We start from the raw sequence: 26,635 nt of genomic DNA, 5'->3' as shown, positions 1-26,635 counted from the left end.
AGGGAAGCCCTCATTTCTATTTTTAAAAAATCTCTCTCCCTCTCCCTCTGCGTGTTCCTCTCCTTCTCCCCCTCCTCCCCCTCCCTCCTCCCCCTCCCTTCTCCCCTCCTCCCCCCCTCTCCTTCCCTCCTCCCCCTCCCTTCTCCCCTCCTCCCCTGTGTGTGTGACACGCGCGCACAAGCATGGATAATACGTGAAAAGGGCCTATAAGGATATAAACCAAGTATTAACACCAGTTCTTTCTGGGTGGTGCAATCATGAATATTTCAAAGTTCCTTTTAATTTGTCTCTGTGTTTCGTTTTTCTGCAGCGACCACTATGTATTAGCTGCTATATTTAATTGGCAATTAGGAGATTACTAATGAGTTCAGCGGAGTGGTGGGGAGCAGGGCCAGGCTGCTGTGGTTGATGAATGGCAGGGGAGGGTGTGTAGACGATTCTTTCAAGAGGCTGGGCTAGAGAAAGGCAATGAGGTGGTCGCTGAAGTGGGGGGAAGTGGAGGGAGGGCTGTTTTAGGAGAAACTCGAGGCTGTTTATAGGCTGAGGGCAAGTAGCCAATGCCAAGGAAGGAAACAAAAATACAGAGTGGAGAGGGGGAGAGCTCGAGAAGTCAGGTCCCAGAGGAGGCCTGAGAGGATTAGACCCAGACCCAGGTGGAGGAATTCGTTTTGAACAGAAGTCAAACCAGAGGAAGGGAGGTGAGGAGGGATAAAGTCATAAATGCACTGACTTCATCCATTTGTTTATTTTACACTCAGCGTCATTTCACAAAGGATTGACAGGTTGAAAGGGAGTGGCCATTGAGAAGTCCCCTTGGAGGGACTTTCTTCCTGGTGCGGGACACAAGGTCCCCCACTGAGAAAGAAGCAGTGGTGTGTCTGTAGGGCTTGAGGAGACAGGCAAAGGTTTGGCATGATGGGGAAGGGACAGAGGAAGGGGGGTTATGGATGGTTTATAAAGACCATTGGATGGAGCCAAGGGCCCAGATTTGGCCCAGCTCCAAGGTCCACAACTGTGGAATCTTCTCCAGCAGCTGGGAGTGGAGAAGCCCGGGCCTCTTACTTGCTGTGGCTTGAGGCAAGTCACGTCACTCCTCTGAGCTGCGGTTTCCTCATCTGCAAAGGGGGAGAAAAATGACAAGTCTGGAGGGCTGCTGTGAGGGTTAAATAAAGCCACGGACACCAAGCACCTAGTGCAGTATCTGGTGCACAGGAGTGGCTCAATCCATGTTCATTCTCTTGCCCCTCCCCCTTGGACGGGACTGAATCAATGTTACCTGGACAGAAGGAGGCATGGGGGTTGGTACCTCACATTGATGGCTGCTGTTAGACACAACTTTAAATACAGGTGACTCTCGACATTCCTGTAGTTATGTTCTACTAAGTTGCTGCAGAGACTGAAATAGGGAATATTGAATCATTGCCCCTTGAGGAAATACAGCGTTAGGTTCCTGCGAGCCTCTGGCCACATTTTCATCAACCGATCAATACATAACCTTGTTTTATGTGTGTTTCTGTTTAAAGACGCCTTATTTAATATATGTTGTTGTTTCATTAACGTCGAACTCATGGCCAACAGCACTATAACTCACGCCTGAATGAAGCTTATCAAACACACGTATTTTCTCCCCAATGCCCATCACAGCCTTCGTGCACTTGGGAACACTAGACAGCCCTTCAGTGCCGCGCTTGGGACTTTTTTTTTTTTTTTTTTTTTTGCGGTACACGGGCCTCTCACTGTTGTGGCCTCTCCCATTGCGGAGCACAGGCTCCGGACGCACAGGCTCAGCGGCCATGGCCCACGGGCCCAGCCGCTCCATGGCATGTGGGATCCTCCCAGACCGGGGCACGAACCCGTGTCCCCTGCATCGGCAGGCGGACTCTCAACCACTGCGCCACCAGGGAAGCCCTTGGGACTTATTTTAAGACAGAAAAATCAACAAAAAGCCCCAAAGTGAGAAAAACGTGGCATGGAATAGACCACAAAAAGTTGACAATGAGAGCTGAAAGAAGAAGGCAGAATGTCCCCTGGTTCCACCTCTCCTGGGAACATGCGTGTTGGGCAATCTAAATTTTTGCCACCCTGGGCCTGTGTATGTCCACAGGTGACAGTGAAAACACCTCAAGTATTGATTGGGGGTTCCACGTAAATTTGAGGGGTGGGCAAACTTGCAAATACAGAGTCCATGAATAATGAGAATCAAATGTGTCTTTCTTTTTTCTTTTTTTTTAATTGAAGTATAGTTGATTTACAATGTTATGCCAGTCTCTGCTGTACAGCAAATATTTTTTCTGATTATAAAATTAAATAATAAACAGAACTATGCAGTGTCATAATTAAAGTCCTCCCCCTACCCTAGCCCACAGATAAACACGGTTAGGATTGCTGTAGTGTTTTACAGGTTTTTGCTATGCACAATAATGCCTGTGAGCATGGGTAGGACTGCGTGTGTCCATGTCTGTGTATCTGTGTGTATTTGGGTCTCCCTTTTTCTTTTCACTCAACAACATCTCTTGGATAGCTGTGAAAAAAACTTTTTTTAAACTCCTGAGGTTTTTTTTTAGAGATGAATAGAAGTGGGTGGCATACACTGCAGTCAGGATCAGGAAGTCTTGGTTCAGACCCCTCAACCACATCAGGTTGGGGAAACAGCTCCAGAAAGGTCAATGACTTGCCAAACTTAAGTATAACCAGTAGTCTGCGGGAGTGTAGTGTTCAGCATCTTAATGGAGATGGGGTAAGTTTAGAAGAACAACAGCTAGAAGGGTGAAAAGACTAAAAGCTGGAAAGTATTGTGAAGGGCCCAAGAGACTGTGACTTTCAGCCAGAGAAAACCGTGCTGTTGGGCTTCCCTGGTGGCGCAGTGGTTGAGAGTCCGCCTGCCGATGCAGGGGACACGGGTTCGTGCCCCGGTCCGGGAAGATCCCACATGCCACGGAGCAGCTGGGCCCGTAAGCCATGGCCACTGAGCCTGCGCTCCGGAGCCTGTGCTCCGCAATGGGAGAGGCCACAGCAGTGAGAGGCCCGCGTACTGCAAAAACAAAAAAAACAAAAAAAACAAAACAATGCTCTTTACACTTCAGAAGATATTGGTGCTGGATATTAAGAGGAACTTAGCTACTGAAAGGATTTAGACAATAGCATAAAATAGTACCAAAGCCTCTTCTAAAAACAGCTGTAGAGTAGCATGGGGTAGACTAAGCTGCTGCAACAGAGCCCGAAAATACAACGGCTTCTAGAAAATGGAAGTTTATTTCTCATTCTCTAGTCCACGTTGGTGGGTGGCTCCACTCCATGCAGTCATTCAGGAACCCAGGTTCCTTCCTTATCTTTGCTCTGTCAGCCTCTTTGAAGCATTACTGAAGCTGGGTTCCTTACACATCTGTGTTTCAACTCGAGGCAAGAGGAAATGGAACACAGAAGAGCAAAAGCCTTAGGACTATTTCTATTTACTTTTTATTGGAAAGGATTTAGTCACAAAGCCACACTGAACTGCAAGAGCAGCTGGAAAATGCAGTGTCTGGTGGACTAGCCAGTTCTCCAGGTATTATATTGCTATAGAAGAGGAGGGTGGATTACATGTTGAATTAAATGAAACCCACTGTTTCATCCATCATCAAGCCTTTTTTCATTTCATTTCAAAGGCTGCAATAATTTAGACCCTGCCTTCTTTACAAAAAAAAAATTGGACGTGCATATCAGTGCATCATTTGGGATTCTTATGTTTGCCAAGAGACAGCACACTGCTATTAAACCTGCTTAAGCAATAAGATGGACCATCTCATATATCCAAAAGTCTAGGCTCTGCATCAGTGCACTAGCTCCTCTTTCCCAGGATTCTCCCCACCTCTGTCACGTGTTGGCTGCATCCTCAGACTGGGAGCAATTCCAAGTATCACCACCAAACACATCCACATCCAGCCAAGGGGGCAGACTGTTTTTGAAAGGGAAGAGACCCTTTGCAAAAGCCACCTCCCTGCCACAGGCTTCCCCTCTGGTTTTTCAGGCCAGACTTGCATCACAGGTCTAAACGCAAATCATCACTGGTTCTATTTGTAGTTTTTTAAGGAAACTCCATACTGTTCTCCATAGTGGCTGAACCAATTCACATTCCCACCAGCAGTGCAGGAGTGTTCCCTTTTCTCCACACCCTCTCCAGCATTTACTGTTTCTAGATTTTTTGATGATGGCCACTCTGACTGGTGTGAGATGATATCTCATTGTAGTTTGGATTTGCATTTCTCTAATGATTAATGATGTTGAGCATTCTTTCATGTGTTTGTTGGCAGTCTGTATATCTTCTTTGGAGAAATGTCTATTTAGGTCTTCTGCCCATTTTGGGATTGGGTTGTTTGTTTTTTTGTTATTGAGCTGCATGAGCTGCTTGTAAATTTACTACCATATGACCCAGCAATCCCACTACTGGGCATATACCCTGAGAAAACCGTAATTCAAAAAGAGTCATGTACCAAAATGTTCATTGCAGCTCTATTTACAAGGGCCGGAGATGGAAACAACCTAAGTGCCCATCATCGGACGAATGGATAAAGAAGATGTGGCACATATATACAATGGAATATTACTCAGCCATAAAAAGAAATGAAATTGAGCTATTTGTAATGAGGTGGATAGACATAGAGTCTGTCATACAGAGTGAAGTAAGTCAGAAAGAGAAAGACAAATACCGTATGCTAACACATATATATGGAATTTAAGAAAAAAAATGTCATGAAGAACCTAGGGGTAAGACAGGAATAAAGACACAGACCTACTGGAGAACGGACTTGAGGATATGGGGAGGGGGAAGGGTGAGCTGTGACAAAGTGAGAGAGAGGCATGGACATATATACACTACCAAATGTAAGGTAGATAGCTAGTGGGAAGCAGCCGCATAGCACACGGAGATCAGCTAGGTGCTTTGTGACCGCCTGGAGGGGTAGGATAGGGAGGGTGGGAGGGAGGGAGATGCAAAAGGGAAGAGATATGGGAACATATGTATATGTATAACTGATTCACTTTGTTATAAAGCAGAAACTAACACACCATTGTAAAGCAATTATACCCCAATAAAGATGTTAAAAAAAAAAGATTTAAAGAAAAATGATTAACTCATGCTAATTAATGGTCTCTTAGGATACAAATCTATTACAATTTACCCAATTTCAAAAAAAAAAAATCATCACTGGTAAGAGGAATGCAACCACCATGACAGACTTGGACCAAACGGGATTTACCGCTAGAGCTGGGCTGAGGTCAGCCATTCCTTTGTCACGTGGGGAAGGGGGCCACCTGAACAAAATCAAGGCTCTGACTGCAAGGAAAAGTCAATGAACGGTTGCTGCATGAGCTACCAACTTGTTTCTGGCAATGATGGAGACATGGAACCAGACGATGATGTGATGGAGGACACATAAACAGCAGAGGCATAAACCTCAAGCTTTTTCTTAAATTGTGCCTTAATAAAGTTTAACTCCAGTGAAGATATTGCTGGAGGAGCCAGAAACCTGGGGGAGCCACCCTCATGCCTCCTTCCTTCTCACCCCGTATTCAATCCATTACAAAATTTCGTAGTGTCTATATTTTCAGTGCCCTGGTTTTCTCTCCTTATGCACTCTCACGGCCCCAGTTCAGGTCTCATCTCCCGCAGGCACTATGACAATGGTAATCTACTGATGCCCAGTCTCTCTTCCTGAAATCCACATCTTTGCTACTGTTATTCGGTGACATACCTTCACTGTTCAAAGAGCGCTGCACATATGCAGACACATCAGAAAGCGTCCCCACCTTCATCTTGCTGGTGGGATAATGAGCATCTCCTTGCTTCCTGAAACCCACATCAGACCAGTTCATTCCCCTGCTTGAAAGCCCAATGCTTTCAGGAAATCCATCACCATGACCCTCAATGTCCTCCACCTCACCCTAGCCCCTTTCCCACCCCACCCCCAACAGTAGAGAACCACTTGCACTTCCCCAAATGTGCCTTCCCCTTTCACGCCTCCATGCTCTTGCACATGTTGCCCCCTCTGCCTAGAAATCCCTTATCCCCTCTCCATCTGGCATACAAGTCAAGGTCTCCTATTACTCTTCCTCCCTCTCCCCTTCTCCCTCCTCCCCCTTCCACCTCCACCCCCACGCACACAATATAGCACTCCAGAAATGTCTGCTGAGTGGAGACAACTCCTTGGGTCAGACATTAGTCAGGGCCAGGGCTCTCCAACTTCTCCAGCTAGCACTCCTTAAGAAAGTGAAGAGGAAATGGGACCCCAGGGCTTCGGAGTGTGAGGGACTTGAAATTGCTCTAAGCAAGCAGGGTATTTCTCGAGTTTTATCTTTATATCTTATGCAAAAGTTGTATTCTATGCAGATTAAACAACATATCCGTGTTTGTTTTAATACAAAATATTTTTCCCAAATCTTCACATTGATGATCCAACAAGATATGCCTCCTTTATTCGTTATCCTCTCAAATTAGCTGTTCCCCAGCCCCCATCCGCCGCAGGGACCCCAAGCGAGACCTGGATGTTGTTCCAAGTGCACACCCTGAAGGAACAGCTGGGTTTCGCACCCCCGGGAGCTGGAGAATGGTGGGGGCGGGGAGGGGGTCAGCTGGCTGCAGGCCGGGCCACGCCCCTCCTCTCCCCCGCCCGCTGCGGGGGTGGAGTCGCTGAGGCCCCGCCCTCGGGGGCGGGGAGGGAGCCGCCTCCGCCGGCTACTCAGGCTCGGCTGGTTCCGGGTTGAGAGGCTGCGCTCGGACCGGAGCAGTGGCCGCTGAGCCGGCGGGGGTAAGGGGCCGCGCGGGGCCGGGTCTTGGGGCCTGGATCGGGCAGCTGAGCGTGCTCACAGCCCTCCTCTCCTCTGCCAGGCACAGCCGAGGTGAGGCTCTGCCGGGCTTCCCCTCCCCCTGAATTCCCCATCCCCAGCTTCTCCCCCTCCCCCCACCGCACCCATACCGGTATTGCAGCCCCCCAAGGCCTCCGCCCCCCTCCTAGAGCCCCTTCTCCCAGCACACATCCCTTCTGACTGCCCCTTTCCCGAGAAGCTTCTTGCTAGGTGCACCTTCCCTCAGACACCTACGGCTCCCTCCCTCCAGCACCCATCGCTCCGGGTCACCCTCTGCCTCGAGACCACCTTCCTGGGCTCGCTTCCCGGGTAGTCTCTACCCCACACCTCTTACTCGCGTTACCCCACTCCGAGACAGCACCCATTCCTTCTCCTGTAGCTCCTGCTTCTCCGGGCCTGCTCCCCGCACCCATCCCTAGGTGCTGTCCCCGACAGCGTCGCGCTCTCCAGCCGGCCCCCTGCATCTCGGGGGACCCTCTCCGCCGTCCCCGGCGCCATGGCGTGCAGCCTCAAGGACGAGCTGCTCTGCTCTATCTGTCTGAGCATCTACCAGGACCCGGTGAGCCTGGGCTGCGAGCACTACTTCTGCCGCCGCTGCATCACCGAGCACTGGGTGAGGCAGGAGGCTCAGGGCGCCCGCGACTGCCCCGAGTGCCGGCGCACGTTTGCCGAGCCCGCGCTCGCGCCCAGCCTCAAGCTGGCCAACATCGTGGAGCGCTACAGCGCCTTCCCGCTGGACGCCATCCTCAGTGCACGCCGTGCCGCGCGACCCTGCCAGGCACACGACAAGGTCAAGCTCTTCTGCCTCACGGACCGCGCGCTGCTTTGCTTTTTCTGCGATGAACCCGCGCTGCATGAGCAGCACCAGGTCACGGGCATCGATGACGCCTTCGAGGAGTTGCAGGTGAGCCGCTTGGCGGGCCTGGGGCGGGGGCGGGGCCGGCCCGGGGGCGGGGTCAGGGTTGGACCGCAGGCAGGGCCCAGTCAGAATTGCCATGGGGCGGGGCCGCCGGCAGGGTCAGGGCCCTATCAGAATTAGGACGGGGCGGGGCCGCGGCGAGGAGGCGGTGTTGAGGGTGGGGCCTTGGGCAGTGCTCACCAGGCGGGGTCTCAGAGAGACCTGAAGTGGGGGGCGGGTGGGTCCATAGTTGGGGAGAGATCACTAATGGAGTAGAACGGCAGGGACAGATGAAATCAGAGCTGAACCAGGTACCGCCTGGACAAGGTTAGGGACGGAGCCGAATCAGAGCTGGGCAAGGGCAGGGCCACTGTAAGGGGTCATGGGGCTGGACCTGGAGACAGGACCCACGTAAGAAGGGTTCAGGACTGAGTTGGAGACAAAGACACAGATGGGGAATGGGACAAAGTCGGGGCTAGACAGGAGGTGGGGCCGCCATCCGAGGATGAGTCTGGACTATACGGAGTAGCTGAGCTGCAGGCTTTGGGGCATGATGACCCGGGGTTCAATCAGGTATGCATCAGGGCCTGGGGAGCAGTACGTGGGCTAGATCGCTCTGGGCAGGTCAGGGTTAAATCTAAGAGAGGGTCTAAATGAGTGTCAGCAAACTGCTGAGAGAGCAGGTTTGGTGCCAGGGGCTAGGCCAAGGTGTATGAGGGGCTACGGCTGGGATCAAGTTCAGATACTGTAAAGACCATTCTGGGTTTAAATCACAGTAGAGGCCAAGTTGAGAGTGAGGACAGGACTTAAAGACTCAAGATTTGGAGAATAAGGCCCCGAGGTGAGGTGATTCAAGAAAAGCGAGGGAGGTGGACCTCTAGAAGTCTCCAGGGACTTTTGGTGACCTCCTTAGCTCTGTCACCAGCATCAGGACCTTGAGGACTAAATGAAACAGTACATGCAGGGTAACCTGAACATAGTCAGCCTAGGACTGTGATTGGTCTCCCTTAAGCCTTCCTGTCCTCACGGACTAACTCCTACTCAACTCTCAAAGCCCTGCTCAAATGCCCTCTCTGTGTAAGCCTTCTCTAAGCTCCACTGGCCAAAACAATAGCATTAGAGCTACATCTTCCCAATCTTTGTTAATAAGTATAATGTTTTTTAAAAAAAACGGTGTTCCAAGATTAGCTACATTTGGGATATATAGTATATTCTCTATACCCTCCTTGGAGGATTCTCAATGTACATTTGCATATTAAAGGCTTGGAGAAATCTTGTAGCAAAGAAACCCATTTTGCTGTGTTTAATAAAATGATTCCCAAGGTTATTTGAGCCTGGAATCTTTTTCTCAAGCTAAACCATTTAAATCTAGTAGCCCCGTGTGTTTGGCCTTGGGATACCAGGCTAGCACACAGTCCCCAAGAGAAGTCTCTTAGTCATCATATCTATGGCCCCAAATCCTGCCACAAGGCCTGGCCCACAGTGAACATCAGTAAAGGCTGAATGAATGACTAGTCCTGACCTGAGCTGGCCCAGGCTGTGAAGCCTTCAGAAGAAGAAGGTTTTTGACTCCTTAAGCAGGAGCGAAATAACTATTTTCCCTGTTGTAGGGGGTCACCCCCCCCCAACTTATACATGAGTCTCTGTGAGCCAGCCTGCACCAGCAGATGCCCTGGCCCTATTAGGAGAAATGACTCCATGTTCACCTCACCCGCTCCTTGTCCCTTTAATCCCCAACCACCACTGACTCTCTTCAAGTTTGGCTGTTTGAGGATGGAGAGCAAGAGTTGGTGGCTCTGGGAGCTTGCACAAGATTGGCATTGACCGTCCACCCCCAGAGCCCCTTGTAAATCAGGGTCAGGCACTGGTATCCCCATCTCCCCGTCTATGAAATCACATAAACAGGGAAGAGGAGAGAAGCTTGGACAGGACTAGGTGCAGGTCGTGAGTTTGAAGGGACTCGTCTGAAACCATCTGCCCAACCTCTTCATTATGTAGATGTGCAGACTGAGGTCCAGAGAGGTGATGTGACTTACCCAAAGCCAGACTGCCAGACAGTGAGAGCACCGGCCGGGAAAGCTCAGCCTGACCCTGGCTGGATCCCACCCCTCCTGCTCACCCCCTCCTCTCCCTGTCTGACTTGCTAGCTGGAGAGAACTCTGTGTTCCAAGGCTTGGTTCCCCTGTCCGCAAACCAGGAAATCCAAATTATTGTGTTGTGGTTTTTTTCAGTCCATTCCATGATCTGGGGCAGGCAGGAGAAAATGAACATATATTTTCCCCAAACGTTATTGAAACACTGTCATTCTTGGGTGAAAAGAAAAAAAGGACTGCCACTCACTTACCCTCTAGTGTACTGTCCTGGGGTCAGTCACACCTGGGTTCCAAACCTTCCTTTAGCACTGTCTGTGTAATCAGCACATGGAAGCCTTGATTCTCTCGCCTGTAAACCGGGGTCAGGGTGATTCTTTCCTACCAGGATTTTCATGAGGCTGACCTGAGATGAACCTGTGCTGAGATGCCTGGCACTTGGTAGGGGCTGGATCGGCAAGTGCTCCCATTCTTTCTCCTTCTACCTCTGAGAACTCATGTGCCCAGCTGGGCAAATGCCCAGAGCTGCCTCTCACTTGAGCAGGAGGCCTTGCTTTGGTGCCTCCTTTGGGCTTGGCAAGAAAGTAGCAGAGAAACATGCCTCCCCCTGGAGAAGTAAGCTCCTGGGTGAGGTTCAAGCCACTCCCCACCCACCCCACCCCACCCCCTCTCTTCATGGGGAAGTGGGGCTCATTAGCTAGTTATGCACTGGAAATGAGGCTGAGCCTGCCCATCACACTCCTTCCTCTCCCAGCAGCTGGTGGTTTGTCCCCAGGGCTCCTGGAGCCTTGGACCCCTCTCCTGGAGAATAACAGACTCAGAGCCGGCAGGGCCTTGGAGATCGCCTGATGCAAACTTCATTTGACAGATGGGGAAACGCCCCGGGGTAGGGGGGACCTTTCCCAAGGCCTTGAGGCCAGAGGAGGCTACTCCTCCTCACACCCGGCTGCTTAGCAGTTGGCCTGGAGCTTTTTTCATTTATTATAAATCCTGGAGGCGGCAGAGCAGAAAGGTGAAAGGCTCTGGCTTTGTATTCAGGCAGCTCGAATCTTGCACTCCTATTTTCTGGCTGTGTGACCTCTGGGAAGTTCCTTATCATCTCTGAGCCGCAGGTCCCTCGTTCACAGCATGGGAATAATGGGGTTGAAATAAGTAAGACAACATTTGCAAGAACTTGGTACAGAACTTGACACATAGTAAGCACTGGATAAATGACAGCTCTAGTATGTTACATCATATTTGGCACTATTGACATTTGGGGCCAGATAAGTCTTTGTGATGCAAGGCAGTCCTATGCACCGTAGGATGCTTCGCACCATCCCTGGCCTCCACCCACTGGATGCCAGTAGCACCACCCACCCCAAGCTCTGACAACCGAGAACGTCTCCAGGCTTCATCAAATGTCCTCCAGCGTCAACATCACCCCTGGCTGAGAACCCAGGCCTACAGAAATCCTACTCAGCTTTCCAGGCTCAGCGCAGATATCACCTCCTTCATGAAGCTTCCCCTGACCTGCCAGGCAGAATCGCTTTGTACCCCAGATTCCAGTACTGGGGTCAGATCCTGGCATCGTCACTGGTAATCTGTGTGCCCTTGGTCAGATCACTTCACTTCTCTAAGCCTCCACCGGCTCATCTAGAACGTGGGGATAACATGACCTTCCTGGGAAGGGTGCTGTAGGGGTGAGGGAGGCTGTATCAAAAGTGCCTGATGCTGTGCCTGGCACACAGCACACGACAATTTTTAAATATTTTTATTTTTTCTGATTATAAAATTAACATAATAAACAGAGCTATATAATGTAAAAGTTTAAATCCCCCATAATTCTACCCCTTGGAAAAACATGGTCTTTTTCTCAAAGATTTGCTTTATAGTTCTACAGAACTTTTGTTGTGTAAACGGCATGTGAGCATGTTTTTTGTGTGTGTGTGAGTGTGTGTGTGTGTGTGTGTGTGCATGTGTGCATGTACCTTCCCTTTTTTTTTCACTGCTGAGCACTGGACCATAGAGCAAAGAGGATGGAAGGAGCCCCATCTCAGAAGGGTTTGGGGGCTTCTCGGCCAATGCTTACTGAGCCCTAGCCCACTGCCTGGGACTATACTAAGCGCTTTTCTGATATTGCCTCATGTAATCTTCATAACACCCTGTCGAGTGGGTACTGTAATTTATTCTTTTTACAGATAAGAAAACAGAGGCTCAGAGGAATTCAGTGACTTGTTTGGTCACCCAGATGGTAAATGGCAGGGACAGGATCTGAAGCTTAGCTAACTGGCCACACATGGGCTCGGAGCTGCCTCTGAGGGCTGGGTAGTTGTCTCCCCCGCACCCTGTCTGTCTTTGTATTTCAAGTGTACTCAGCACAGGGTCAGGCTAAGGACACAGTCTGCCCGTGCCAGCTGATGCACCGAGGGCAGGTGCTGGCTGTCATCTTGCTCAGGCATGGCATCCGGCTCTCTGGCCTTCTCAGCTTCCTAACCTCCAGAGGAGGGATTGGATGCAGTCCCAGCCACCCTCTCCAGGTCTCATGTGACCACTGGAGCCCTTCCCAAGGCCTCCTTCGTGCCAAGGGAGACAGCAGTGGATCAGCCTGGGATGGGAGCCCTGAGGAGTTGGGCATAGGGATTCAGAGGCGCTGAGGCAGCCACACGGGGCAAGAACAGAGCTGGGGGACTGGATTCAAATCCTGGTGCTGGCTTCTTCCAGCTGAGTGGAAGGTGCTGCCTTCTCTGCACCGTTTCCCAGCTTGGGAAGTGGAAATAAGAACAAAACTGTCCACTTAATGTATAAAGAGGGAGAGGGAGTTGCTGCCTATCCAGAGACAACTGATGTGAAGGTGCTTTATTTTGTGCTGTGGACAGGGAGGCAGCCAGGTTGTCTGTGTCCTGGGGAAGTGGCCTCTGATGTTACTTTTCCCAAGAGAGGGCAGGATTTGTGTGCAAAGAGCAGCCTCCATGGGGGCGAGGCTGGCAATGGGTCAGACCCTGGGCTGCTGTTAGCATCTCTACTTCCCTCTTCACAGGTGTCTGTCAGTCAGCAGCCAGGAAAGCCTGTTCATCCAGGACACCTTGGCTAAGCACAGGCCACGGTGTCAAAACTCAGAATTGAAGTTGGGGCCCCAGGATGTTTATTTTCTAGAGAGAAAAGGATCTGGTAGGAAGTGACAACAGAAACAGTAACAACCCTAAAAAAAACTCTAGTCAGAGGGTATTGGACCCTTGTTATGTGCCAGGTGCTGTTACGGGCATTGAATCCTCACAGCAGCCGTTTTCCCTTTCCCTACTCCCCCAGTGGGGCTAGGATCAGCCCCATTTCACAGAAGAAAACGTTGAGGCTGAGAGGCTCAGTAACTTGCCGAAGGCCACACTGCGAGCAGGAGGCAGAGCTGGGATTCAGACTCGGGTCTGTCTGGCTCAGAACTCAACCTCCTCACCAAAACCCTAACTGCCTCAGGGAGCATCCAAATGGGGAGGTACCTCAGAAACCATCCACTTCCATCCTCTCCCCACTTTACAGATGGGGAAACTGACTTGCCCGAGGTTGGTCCAGAGCCCAGCTCCCTGGAATCTCAGTCCAGTGCTATTTTCACAGCATCATTTACCTTGCGGACCTTGAATTCTGCTTGAACACTGGGGCAGGTGTGGAGGATTTGGAGATGGTTCTATCTTGGATTCAGGGATTCATTCAATAATTTCTTCAGTCAACACTTCTGCTGTAGCTAACTGAGGGCCAGGTCCCGGGCCCAGAAGAGAGCAGGACAAGCTTGACCCTGCAGTGGTTCTTGGGGGATGGGCCCAGAAGCCTCAAGGTCATGTCCTAGGCTCCTCTGGCCATACGTCAGGGTTGCCCAGGTCCCCCTGGAGCTGACAACTGAGCTGAATCCTGAGAGCAGAGAAAGGAGACGTTACAGACAGAGGGAGTAACAACATCCACAGCCCCACTGCCTGGGTGCAGAGAGTGCCGGGGGCAGGCACCCTTTCTCGTTTAATCCTCACAGCAGCCCTAGGAGGTGGGTCTCATTGCCCCTTATTTTTTTTTTTTTTTTTTTACGGTACGCGGGCCTCTCACTGTTGTGGCCCCTCGCGTTGCAGAGCACAGGCTCCGGACGCGCAGGCTCAGCGGCCATGGCTCACGGGCCCAGCCGCTCCGCGGCGTGTGGGATCTTCCCAGACCGGGGCACAAACCCGCGTCCCCTGCATCGGCAGGCGGACTCTCAACCACTGCGCCACCAGGGAAGCCCCTCATTGCCCCTTTTTATACATAAGGAAACTGAGGCTCAGAAACTGTGCCTAAGACCACATACCCAATAAGTGTCGCTGAAGCTAGAACTCAGACTCAGATGATCTGAGTCAGCCAGGGGCAGGCATGGAGGGAAGCCAGTGATTCATTGTAGCTGCAGGGGAAGGGGTGGGAAAGTGAGGCTTGACCAGCTCATGAAGGGCCTCGAAGGTGCCACCCCTACCCAAGGAGCTTGGACTTGATCCTGGAGATTCGGGGGAGCCAGGAACATGTTGGAGCAGGCGAGGCTGGCCTGGTCGGTGTGCACTGAGGGGCAGCGTGCAGGTGGGACAGGTGGGGGGCAGCCTGGAGGAAGGGGAGCAGCCATGAGGTGCTGCCTGCCAGAGACCGCGAGGCTCAGAGTGGACAGGGTTGGGGCTCGGAGGCAGAGAAGATGTATGAGAGTTCAGGTCTGTCGGGAGGACCAGGACATCAGAGGGCTGCGAGTAGAAGAGAGATTGGGGGAAAGGAGAAAAGGGGCAAGTTCAGTTTGCCATGTGAAGATTTGGCGTCCCCTTGGGGCAGAGAGGGGAAGAGAAGGCAGTAACTGGGCACGGAGAAGGGGAGGGGGCCTTGAGCACCTACTGTGCGCCACGTCATGCTGGGCCCTTCAAGGGTGTCATCTCATTTAATCCTCATCGCACCCCCGCGAGTGACTCCGGTCCTCATTTTATAGATAAGGCTCTGAGAGGTGGACACTGAGAGGGGAGGAAATGATCTACCCAAGGGCACGCAGGCAGGATTCAAACCCAGGTTTTTCTGACACCCAAGTTTATGCTATTTCCACTGGGCAGCACTGCTTAGTGACCGGGGGTCGGGGGGAGAGGGTGTCGGTCCCTGAAGCCAGGGGAGATGGCTTCCAGCAACAGCTTTTTCCTCTGGGCCGGGAGAGGGATGGCCTTGTAGGAGGGGAGGTCTGGCCTTTGGGGCATGTGAGCCCTGGCTCTCTGTTCTCCCCCTCAGTAGCTGCCCGAGCCCCAGAGCCTCTCAGCTGACGTATTTGCATAATTGTGTGCTTAGGTCTGCACCAGCCCTGAGTCTGACCTCTCTCCAGAGGGAGGGGTACAGAGCTATGGTTCTGCCCTCAGAAGGGCCCTCCTCCCATCCCTGATTCCTGCCCTGCCCCAGAGTTGATGGGGCCTGCTGTGTCCAGCTTCCCCAGGCTGACCTCCAAGGCATCCTCCACCCCACCCACACTGCCCTCACCCCTGCTAGCCCCACTGGCCTTTCCAGCTTGTAACTCCACCCACACACCTGGCTCCCACCATCCCCAACTGCGCCCCCCCCCCCCCCCCCCGCTTCCTGTTCTCTCCACCTGGAATGCTCTGGCCCTGCCCTGGAGACTTGAAGTGACCCTGCCCATCCATCCATCCATCCATCCATCCATCTTCCCTGATCCTCCCATCAGAAATAAACTCTCACCAAGAAACTCCCACAGTTCTGAGTCTCTATTGCACATACAATTTTTTTTTAAATTTTTTGTTTTTGTCTGCGTTGTGTCTTCGTTGCTGCCCGCGAGGTTTCTCTAGTTGTGGCGAGCAGGGGCTACTCTTCGTTGAGGTGCAGGGGCTTCTCACTGCGGTGGCTTCCCTTGTTGCGGAGCTTGTTGCGCGCCTAAGGCTCTAGGCGCGCGGGCTTCAGTAGTTGTGGCACGCGGGCCTCAGTAGTTGTGGCTCGCAGGCTGTAGAGCTCAGGCTCAGCAGTTGTGGCACACGGGCTTAGTGGCTCTGCGGCATGTGGGATCTTCCCGGACCAGGGCTCGAACCCGCGTCCCCTGCATTGGCAGGCGGATCCTTAACCACTGCGCCACCAGGGAAGCCCTCACATACAATTATAATTATCGTGATGATAATGACAATAACTACGAGTGACTGAGCATTTCCTGTGCCTCACTTCAGGTCAGGTATTAAGTCACCTAATCCTCACAGCAACCACAGAGCTGGCACTGTCATTAGCTGCACTTCACAGGTTTGGAAGCTGAGGTGGGAGGGAGGGTGTCACACACACAGTCGGCTTCCTGGTGTTCCCTCTGCGTTGTCCTGCTCTCCCTTACAGTCTACCTATCCGCATTTCTGCCTCCCCTAGAACCTGCAGACTCGGAGCAGCTGGCACTCCGCCTGACCGTGGGTGCCCGGACGTGATGGCTGTATTGAACTGAGCGGGAGGCAGAGAGGCCGAGCGGTTTCCAGCATGGATTTTGGAGTCACTCAAATTCCCACTTCTGACTCTTATGGGCTGTGTGACCTTAGGCAACCTGCCTGACCTCTCTGAGCCTCCATTTCCCTCTCTGTGAGACTGAGGTGATAAAGGCACTAACCTCATGAGGCTGTTGTGAGAATTAAGTGACATGATGCCTGTGAAGTTCAAACCCAAACCATACCACCTCCAGACATGGTTCTGAGCCTCCGGCATGGCCAGTGTCCTTCCTCACAGTTAGCTCTATTGCTTAGGAGTTTATCAACAGCTTCCTGTTTCCTGTCTGATCTTTGCTGGGAGGAAATTTTCCAGTTGGTTCTCTGTAAAGCTGTGTGGCCATGGGCCACTCAGTCACTTTTCTTGGACCTCAGTTTCTTGTTCTAGAAATCCAGATTGTTGGACCAGATGGTCCCTGGGGCTCCTTCCTGCTCTGGCCATCTGAGGAGGAAAGAAGGGGCCAGGACATAGTGAACGATGGGGACGTGGAGAAGTGACCCGGGAGCCTCATGTGGGACACGGTGACCTCTCTGTCTCCCGAGCAGCCAGTGTGGCCAGGCTCTCCACTGTGGTTAAACACTTCTTACTGTTATCTCATTTCACCCTCCCAACCCTGGGAGGTATTATTATCCCCATTTCACAGACGAGGGACTGGGGCACAGAGAGGTTAGGGTACCTGCCCAACGTCACACAGCTAGTGGGTGGCAAAGCCAGTCTCCTAACCCAGGGAATCAGGTCTGGTCCCAGGCCTGGAAGGAGGGAAGGCAGAGGGGGTGACAAAGTGCAGGCTGCCTCCTAGTCTTGCTCTGTGGGTTCTAGGTTTTGTTTTTCCTAAGTTAGCTGTTCCCTCAGGCTCAGTAGCCCACCTGAGGAGAGCTGTCTCCCTGGGATCTCCTCCTACCCTTTTGGAGGTGAGCTCTGACCCAGCCCAGACTCTTCTGTGGGCAGATTCATTCCGTAAACTCTGTGCCTGGCCCTGTCCTAGGTACTGATAGTGTGAAAATCTATCTGACACAGTCCCTGGCCTAAGAGCCCATATCTCATGGAGAAAACTGACAGGTCACCTTGCTGTTAAGATACAGTGTGTGCCAGATAGTATGAGGGAAGGCTCTGTACACAGAGGATTGTCTGGGGACAGAATGGAGTTTGGGGTATGGCTTCTCATTGGAGGTGATGTCTGATCTAGATCTTACGAGATGAGCACGAGCCTGACAAGTGGAGAAAACCATGTGGGTGAGCATTCCAGACAGAGGGAACAGCATGTGCAAAGGCCTGGTGGAGAGCACTGCAAGTTGTTTAGTGCGTCTAGAGCTGCGCTGTCCAGTAGAACTTTCTGGGATAATGGAAGTGTTCTGCATCTGTGCTGATACCGTAGCCACTGGTCACCTGGAGCTATTGGGCACTTGAAATGTGCAACCTGGTGCAACTGGTATAACCGAGGAACGGAATTTCAATTGTATTTCATTTAAATTCATTTGAATTTCAATAGCCGCATGTGGCTAGTGGCTACTGTATTGAACAGTACAGGTCTGGATGAAAAGAAAAGGCTGGAGAAGAAATTTGGGGCCAGTAGTGAAGGGGCTTGAATGCCACACTCAGGCTTCGTGCCCTTCTTCCTTCCCAGACAATGTAGAAACCCTGCAGTGGCCTGGGGAGGAGAGGCAGGGACACATCTGCCCTGTCAAACGATTACCCCAGCTGCTCTGTGGGGCAGGGAGGAGCCTGGGGCCACAGTCCAGAAAAGAAGTGATGAAAACTGAACCAGGGTGGTGGGTATAGAGAGGAGAGAACAAATTCCAGGGCAAGCTTGATGACTGATTGGATTGGGGGCGTGGGCCATGTCAAGGGTGACCCCCAGATTTCTGGCTTGGATGGCAGCGGGGGTGGGGGGTGCCCTTCACTGTGATGGGGAACGTGGAGGAGGGGCAGTTTTGGGGTCCTGTACCACTGTTCCAGCATCCACTGTGATTGAGTGTCTATGTCCCTGTCTCCCCCCAGCCCATCTGCACACTTCCTGAGGCATCATGGGTTGAGACTCATACCCATCCCTCTCCCTGTCGCTGACACAGCAGCACGTGGGGCCCAAGGAGGCCTCATTCAGCACATGTTTGCGGAATGGACGAATGAGTGTTCCATTACTCCCGGGATCCCGTTGTTCCCTGGCCTTGAAAGCAGGGAGGAATTTGACCGTGTCCCTGGGGTGCCCTGAGTGATATGAGGAACGTGGCCTCCAGGGCAGTTTTCTCAGAGACTCTGAAGAGCTGCCTGGGTGGCTGGGTCTATGAGGACCACCAAGGGGAAGGGTTGTAGCATTTGATTCATCTCCTCAAAATCTGTGTCTCTAGCAGACTATGTCCCAAGCTGGACAGACCCCAGGCAGTCAGAGAGGAGTAGTCTTAGGTGAAAGCGATCCGTCTGTTCCAGTGGCTCTGATGCACATGAATCTATTAGGAATGACTTCCAGCTGTTAGTAATAGAGAGCTGCCCAGAGTAGCTGAAATTAGATAGGGGTGTATTTCTCTCCCACGTAAAACAGGTCTATAGGACAGGACCCCAGGCAGTGGTGTGCCAGAGCCAGCTTGTCCCAGTTCCTGAGAACTAGTTGTGCAAATCTCTTCCCAGCTCTGCATCCGGTGACCTCACATGGAGAGCTTCAAATTGGCTTTGTGGGGAGCCTTTACACCAAGGAAATTGGCCAACACTATAAATTGGGGCTGTTTTTCTTTTTTCCAGAGGGCAAGCTTCCTAGCATATCACTGAGTGCAGTGATGGTGTGGCTACCCCATCAGGGACCCCGGCTGCATCTTCCTTCTATTTCTCTGGTTTCAGCCTGCCACATCCATCTTTCTGGCTGCCTTAGAGCCTGAGATGGCTACCAGAGTTCCAGTCATTATGTCTGTGTAAGCTCTCTACTCCCGCAAAACCAGCTATTCCAATTTTTCTATCTCACTCGTATTTTCAAGGCTGCCTCCTCTTCATCCTTCAGCTGTCATCTCAAGTGTGACCTCCACAGAGAAGCCTTGCCTGACACGCTACCTAAATTCACCACCCATCCCGTTCAGCTTTATTTTCTCTAGAGCATAGACCATAATGGGTAGCTCTCTGATTCTTTTATTATTTTCCTTGTTATTATCTGTCTTCCCCACTAGACTGGAAGATCCCTATTAGTAGGGACTGCATCTGTCTGGTTCTCTGCTGTGTCCCGAGTGCCTCAACAGTGCCTGGTACCTCATAATTGCTCAGTAAATACTTGTTGAGTGAATAAGGGATAGTAAGCACAGATCATTTTGTTTTCTACATGCTTCCCTTAGTGTGTCATCATGACCATTTTCTCATGTTGCTATTTAGTCTGTAGAATTAGTTGGACTAGATGTTTTCTGACGGCCCTCCCTGCTCTGACGGGATGAGTGGGCAGGAGGTGAGTGTGAACAGGGAAGTCAGCTCCCTGGCATCACTCACAGCCCAGGCTGACTAGGGAGCCCGGGCCCTGCTCAGAGGCTCTTTCCTTGGAAATTCACTCCCAAAGCAAACTTCCTTGAGCCCCATCTCAGTGCCAGGCCATTGATGGGTACGGGGGATATAGAGAGAAAACAGTAGGGAGGACCTGTCCTGCATGGGGATGGATAATGGACAGCCAGAAGAACAACGAGCTGTGATACAATGGGCTAAAAGTCCAGAAGTACTGGGGGCCACCAGCCTCCATACCCCATTCATTCATTTGGCAAATACTTATTGAGACCCTACTGTGTGCTGGACACTATTCTAAGCATTGGGGATGGAACAGTGGACAAGCCAGACAAGATTCTTGCCCTCATAAAACTCACATGCCAATGGAGGAGATGAACAGTAAACACAATGTCAAATAAATATGCAAGATCATGGACAGCAGGAGGTGCTATGGAGACCACTAAACAGGAGGGTGGAAGGGATGCTGCTGTGCATGGGCTGGTCAGGCAAGACCTCTCCGAGGAGGCAGCATCTGAGTTGATACGTTAATGCTACAAAGGAATCACAGGGAGAAAATCTGAGAGTGAAGTGCGCCAGGCAGAGGAAGCAGCAAGTGCAAAGTCATAAGGCTGAAACAAGCCCAGCGTGAGGCACAGGAAGAAGTCGGCTTTGGCCGGTTGGGAATGATGGCGGAAGGATGGTGAAGACAGAGGTGGGACTAGGGACAGGGGACTGAGGCACTTGCTTCAGGTGCAAAATTGAAGCAGGCGCCCCAAAACTCAGTAATCAAGATAATATCTAATGCAATTTTTAAAAATCAAAATTAATGCCAAAACCCCCATGATGAACAAAATATCATATTTTTAAATAAAGACAAGATGACTAGCAGTGTCATGCTGAGCCGTATAGGAACCAGATGCAAAGGAAAAATGAGCAATACCGATCCTGTCCTTATTTAAAAATTTGACCTGTTGTCTATCATGGATTTTTGTTGTTGTTCATCATGGGTGTCATCACTATAGAAAACATGTCACCTGGTGTCACGATCATGGTTTCCAGAACCAGACTTCCTGAGTTCCATTTCTGGCACTACCCCTGCATGCTTAGCTGTATGCCTCGGGGCCAGTGTTTCCATCGGAAAAGGGGGCTGATAATAGTGCCAGCTCAGGGTTATTGAGAGGATTAAATGACAAGCCAAGGTCTAAGAACAGTGCCTAGCCCACCGGAAGCGCTCAGGGGATGTTGGCAGTCAGTCATAGCCCTGGACAGCAGTACAGGCTTGGTTCCTGCCAGAGGATTCTAAGCAAGGAGTCTTGGCCAGCAAATCAGGGTGGGTCAGAAAGTATGTGGAGGTAGATTGGAAACAGGGAGACCAGAGCCCCTAGGATGGCCAGAGAGGAGGCTGTTGCAAAACTCCAGATGGAAGATGGGAACAGACTCTGGAGATAGTTAGGAGACAGACTCTGCGGAACGTGGTGGTTGTTAAACTGTGAAGGGAGGCGGGTGCTGGGGCAGGAGACAGACGGGGCCAGGATAGCCTCCAGTGCCCGCAGCGGACAGGCCTGGGCTCTGCATCACCACGGAATACCCGGGCCGGATCTGACCCGCGCCCCCATCCCGATCTTGTCTGTGTTCCAGAGGGAGCTGAAGGAGCAGCTTCAGGCCCTTCAGGACAGTGAGCGGGAGCACACGGAGGCGCTGCAGCTGCTCAAGAGGCAGCTGGCGGAGACCAAGGTGAGCCAGGCCTGGACGTGGGGGCGGGGCTTCGTGGGGGCAGGGCCAGTTGGGAAGTTGAGGGGCGTGGCTTTGGGCCTGCTGTGGGGGAGGGGCTTTGAGGGTCCAAACTCCAGGTGTTAGGCCGGGGCATGGGGGTGGGGCAGAGGCTGGGGCTTCCCTGAAGGTAAATGGGGCGGGGACCCACTCCAAGATGACTGAGGGCAAGTGGGATCCTTTCTCCCTTCCTGCTTTGGGTGAAAGTTGAGGTGGGACCAGGGACTCTTTGGAAAACCCTGGCGTCCTGCGGGGCTGGAAGAATGTACCTAGACTCTTTTTTTTTTTTTCTCCCGTTGCTAAACACACCCATTGCCCAAGGAACCAATCCTGAGAATGTTCCTTCGAAGCCCTCCTGATGATTTGTGGCTCAGCCCTGGTATCAGCTCCCCTCTTCAACTCTGACTGGAGATATAGACTCTGAAAAGTAGCGTCAAACCCTGCAGGCTCTGGCCACAGTGGTTTGAAAAGAAAAGCCTTTTTTCTTGACCTGAGAGGAAGGCCCTGGGTTCTGATCCAGCCACTACCGTGCTGTGTGACTTTGGGTAAACTGCATACTTATCTGGGCCCCTAGTCTTCCCATCCGTGCTGTAGGGACTCTGCCAGGCTCCTTCCAGCTGTGATCTTCTGGATCCTAGCACACTTCCAAGGGGCTCCCTCCAAGTCCCCCACAGACACCCCTAACTGGGCAAGGCTTGCTCTGATTTCTGCTGTCCTTCTGGAACCAAGCACTGGGGACCCAGGCCTGACTGCTAAGCTCTTGGGTGATTTCAGCGTGGCTCCACTCCATTTGCAGGGGTGCCACTGCCAGCAGCAGCTGAAGCAGAGCCTTTGGAATGCTCTGGGCCTCCAGAGGGCCCCCTGAGGCCTGGAGAGGCCATTGGAGGTCCAGACCTGTGCCCCACCTTGGCCACCAACCCACTGTGGGGTCTTAGGGAGGTCATGATGAACATCTCTTCAGAGAACACTCTGGAGTGCCTCCAGGCAGGACCCTCAGTGGGCATCAGCTGGGAAGCAGTCACAGGACTCTGGCCTCTTTGCTTCTCACAGCCTCATTTTCCCCACCTGCCTGGTGATCCCACACCTCTCAGGTGAAGAGAAGCAAATGGAAGCCTCTGTCTGGATGAGAGGGGAATATTATGGTCTGTTTCTTCTCCCCAGCATTCTGTTCTCTCCACTCCCCACCCGCATTGTTTTTCTCCGCTGACCTTTTCCTCCCCTGCCTTCCTGTCCATCTGTCTACCTCTGGGGTGTCCTCTGGGGCCACCTTCCCCTCCAGTTCCCCCAGCCCTGCTTCCTGTCTGGACTGGGATGTTTATACAAGAAATGCCTATGGATGCTTTGGGGGTCATATTTCACCTGGTGCCTGACTCGGCTTTCCTGTGGCGCCTGCCCCTCCAGTGGCCCGGCCTGAGGGCCTGTCTGAGCTCCCTCCCCCAGCCCAGTGTTTTCCTTGGTCGGCCCTGACCGAGTGACGCATTCTTGGCAGCGTGTCGTTCTGAAATGGCCCCAGCTCTTCCAGGCCCCAGTGTGTTCCCAGGGATGTGGTGGGTCAGGGTGGGAGCTGCTCTCCCAGTTGTGACTGAAGGGATTGGGAGTGGGGCGGGGCTGGCTCTGCCCTAGAAAAAACTAGAGTAAATGGGACACACCGGTTTAGCTGAACCTTTCTCTGTGCTGGGAACTGTGTTCCCCATTCATTGTCTCGCCGAACCGCACAGAATGTCCCCTCCATGACTGCAGGATTCCCCAGAACCTACACGGTGTCTAGCACACAGTAAATAGTTGTGGAACAAATGAGTGGGGGGAAAAGATACACCTTTTGAGGTAGGAATAGTTGTTGTCTCCATTTTATTGCCAAGGAAACTGAGGCCCAGAGAGGTTGAGGGACAGGCCTAAGGCCCCACAGCTAATAAGGAGCTAATTGAGACCTTACTGTCCAGTTCTGTCTGAGCCTAGTGCATATTCCAGCCTCATGCTGGAATGTCCTCAGCGAGATCTCTGGCTTTGTGGGCTGCAAGCCGGGTAGGCCTGGAGAACCCATCAGGGACATATTTCGGGCTCCTGGGGTGGCTGATATTCCACTTCTGAGCTGCCCTCTCCCAGCCTCTTTCTCTCCTCTTGTCCTGGGGACACTGGACCCCTACCTGAGAGAGAAGATGGAGTCTGCACCCACCTCTACAGAGCAATCTTGGGCAAGACCCCTCCCTCCTTTACCTCTCAAGCAGGTCCTGACCATCAGCCTTGTGCCAGGCTCTGGGATGCAGGGCTAAGGAAGATGTCATTCCTACCGGGAGGGGTTCATCCACTAACTGGGAAGCCACATAAAATGTGGGGCAGTATATTCAGAATATTTACAAAATGCTCTGGGAACATTTAGCTATTTAACTGCCTGGAAAAGTTAAGGAAGGTATCACAGAGAAGGTGGCTTTTGATCTGAGTCTTGCAGGATGAGTAGGAGTTTGTCAGTTGAATAAAGCATTTGCTGGGGGAGGGGTCCACTCTAGGCAGGTGGAATTATGATGCAGCAGCACTAGAGAGGTAAGCAGGGATCAGATTAAGGACTTTGAATTCCAGGCTAAGAAATTTAGCACTGTACTAGTCATCAAGGAGCCAAGAAGGTTTCCTAAAGACGAGGTAGGCTGTGACCCAGTTTGCACGTTAGAAGGATCACTCTGGCAGCAAGTTTGTTGACAAAGATGTGGAGTTGACACATGGAACCAGTGAGTTGGTGGGACCCAGGGGCATGCGTGGAGGAGGCAGGTGGAGAGATGAATGTGGCGCTCAGGAGACGTGTAAGACCTTCGAAATGGACTTGGAAGCCATCCTCGAAGCAGTGGGAGTCGTGGGGTGTGAACAAAGGAGCCAGCCTGGACGAGTCCTCAGGAACAGGGGTGGCAGGGAGGGAGCAGCCACAGAGGTGGGAGGCAAACCAGAAGTTTCTATTAGTAGAGGGGGGCCCTTGGGCCAAACGCTGCTGCAGATTGGCCGAAGAGCAGCCGGAAGGGGTGGCCATGAGATCTGGGGCTCTTTGGAGAGCAGTGGCGGACGGTGCAGGGAGGGCAGGCCCCAGCTTCCCCACTGTGACCTGCCGCTGCCGGAGCCTTGGCCCTCCCTGGGTGAGGGGGCTCCCGGAGGCCACAGGCAGCCTGGCCCTTTATCCCCAGCCTCTCGGCCACCCCCTTTGTCTGCCCTGCATACTGGGTGGGCATGCGCAGGGAGGCTGGCCCACTGCCAGCAGCTCTTCCTGCCGCAGGCAGCCCGCAGCCAGCCGCGACGACTGGGAGGGAACAGGCCCTAATTGAGCCTTTGTGGAGCCTCCCACAGAGCCCTGGGCACTGAACACAGCAGGGTCTCTGACTCCGTGAACTCCCAGCCAGGATCCCACAAAGTCAAATTGCAGAGGCAGGCCCCACACGCTGCTGCTGCAGCCGAGCTGCACTTGTGTACCCAGTGTCATCCTGCCTCGTGCTGTCCCCTCGGCCCGCTGCCCGCACCGCCCAACTGACATCCTGCCCGTCGTTCAGGCCCCAGCTCAGAAGTCATCTCTCCACGAAGACTTCTAGGATGTGCCTGTTCCAGTGTTTTAATAACCAGGCTCTGGGTCTGCACCTCAAACAATACCATGCACTTTGTGAATGTTCCCTCACTTACCATAGATAGCCCTGCAATGTCGTTGTATACCCTTTACCCAGATAAGAAAACCAAGGTTCAGAGATATCAGGCAACTAAGGTTGCCACAGCTGGAGACCCAGAGCCATTGGGCACCGAAGCTGTGCCCTTTACCACTCAACCCTTCCTGGGCCTGGCAGTGCCCTTGGGGGCAGAGAGAAACACGAAAGTCCATGCTTGTCTCCTGTGACGATGGCTTTAACCCCCCAGCTCTTGTTCCCAGAGGGTCTCGGGGTGGCGGGACAGGGCGAGTGACCACCAAGCTTTGCCCAGCCCATTGCCATTTATAAAGCTCTTTAACATCTGTGATCTTGTCGTCTTTGCTGGGGCCCCATGAGTGATTTTTTTAAAAATAAAAATTTAAGAGAATTGCCTGGCAGTGCAGTGGTTAGGACTCTGTGCTCTCACTGCCGTGGGCCCAAGTTCAATCCCTGGTTGGGGAACTAAGATCCCACAAGCCATGTGGCGCAGCCACATAAATAAATAAATAAAATTTCACCGTCTTCCAGACTGAACTCAGCATCCTCTCCCTGCCCCCCATGTCTCCTGCCAGCTTCCCCATCCCTCCCACCGCAAGCCAGAAATCTGGACATCATCCTTACACCTGTCTCTCCTGTACCCCTACAGCCAGCCAGTTGGTCACCAGGGTCAAAGAGGCTCTCCTACAAATGTCTTTCAAGCCGTGTCCATCTGCTGCTCCCCTAGTTCAAGCCTCATTGTCTCACCTGGACCATTTCATTAGTTTCCTAACGGAGAACAATCATCTGCTGTCCCTGCTATGCCAGTTCTCTCCTGCCACCGTGCTTTTGCATGTGCCATCCCCTCACCGACATGCCTTTCCCACCCTTTCCTCTGTGCGTGCCAAGACGCTCGGTTTCCTCCTCTCACCCAGGATCACCCCATCCACTCTCCCTGACTGACCCCTGATGACTGTCTCCACAGTCTTCCACCAAAAGCCTGCGGACCACCATTGGGGAGGTCTTTGAGCGGCTGCACCGGCTGCTGCGGGAACGGCAGAAGGCCATGCTGGAGGAGCTAGAGGCAGACACGGCCCGCACACTGACTGACATTGAGCAGAAAGTCCAGCGCTACAGCCAGCAGCTGCGCAAGGTGCAGGAGGGGGCCCAGATCCTGCAGGAGCGGCTGGCTGAAACTGACCGGCACACCTTCCTGGCCGGGGTGGCCTCGCTGTCTGAGCGGTAAGTACCCGCCTGCTGTGGGTCTTCTCCAGGGGGTATCCCCTCCCTGGCCCTTGTGGGATGCTGGGATTGGAGGCAGATGGGGTGGTTAGCAGAGAATTCATTCATTCAAATCTCCATCAAATACGCAGGACATCTGCTATGTGCCAGAGCCTAGGGCAAAAGCTTTATGTGTTCATATTATTTTATATATAATACTTATAATCATATAGGATATTGTTTTCTGTGCTTTATATTATATTACAAATATGTGT

At 52.3% G+C, this 26,635-nt stretch overlaps 1 protein-coding gene across 1 annotated transcript in view; it reads left to right on the top strand.

The window, feature by feature from the left end:
• The first annotated feature begins 6,728 nt into the window (after positions 1-6,728).
• TRIM62 (tripartite motif containing 62) overlaps positions 6,729-26,635 on the top strand; it is a 32,076-nt gene continuing 12,169 nt past the window's right edge. Inside the window, exons 1-4 of the mRNA XM_079937561.1 lie at positions 6,729-6,782; positions 7,220-7,744; positions 21,382-21,477; positions 26,125-26,381. Coding sequence (XP_079793687.1) covers positions 7,337-7,744; positions 21,382-21,477; positions 26,125-26,381 — 761 coding nt within the window. The 5' untranslated portion in view covers positions 6,729-6,782; positions 7,220-7,336. The remainder of the gene's footprint in view (positions 6,783-7,219; positions 7,745-21,381; positions 21,478-26,124; positions 26,382-26,635) is intronic.

The sequence above is a fragment of the Stenella coeruleoalba genome (assembly GCF_951394435.1).
Source record: "Stenella coeruleoalba genome assembly, chromosome: 1".
Taxonomy (NCBI): Eukaryota; Metazoa; Chordata; class Mammalia; order Artiodactyla; family Delphinidae; genus Stenella; species Stenella coeruleoalba.
The sequence above is the reverse complement of the archived record's forward strand: the minus strand, read 5'-3'. Positions and strand labels throughout refer to the sequence as shown.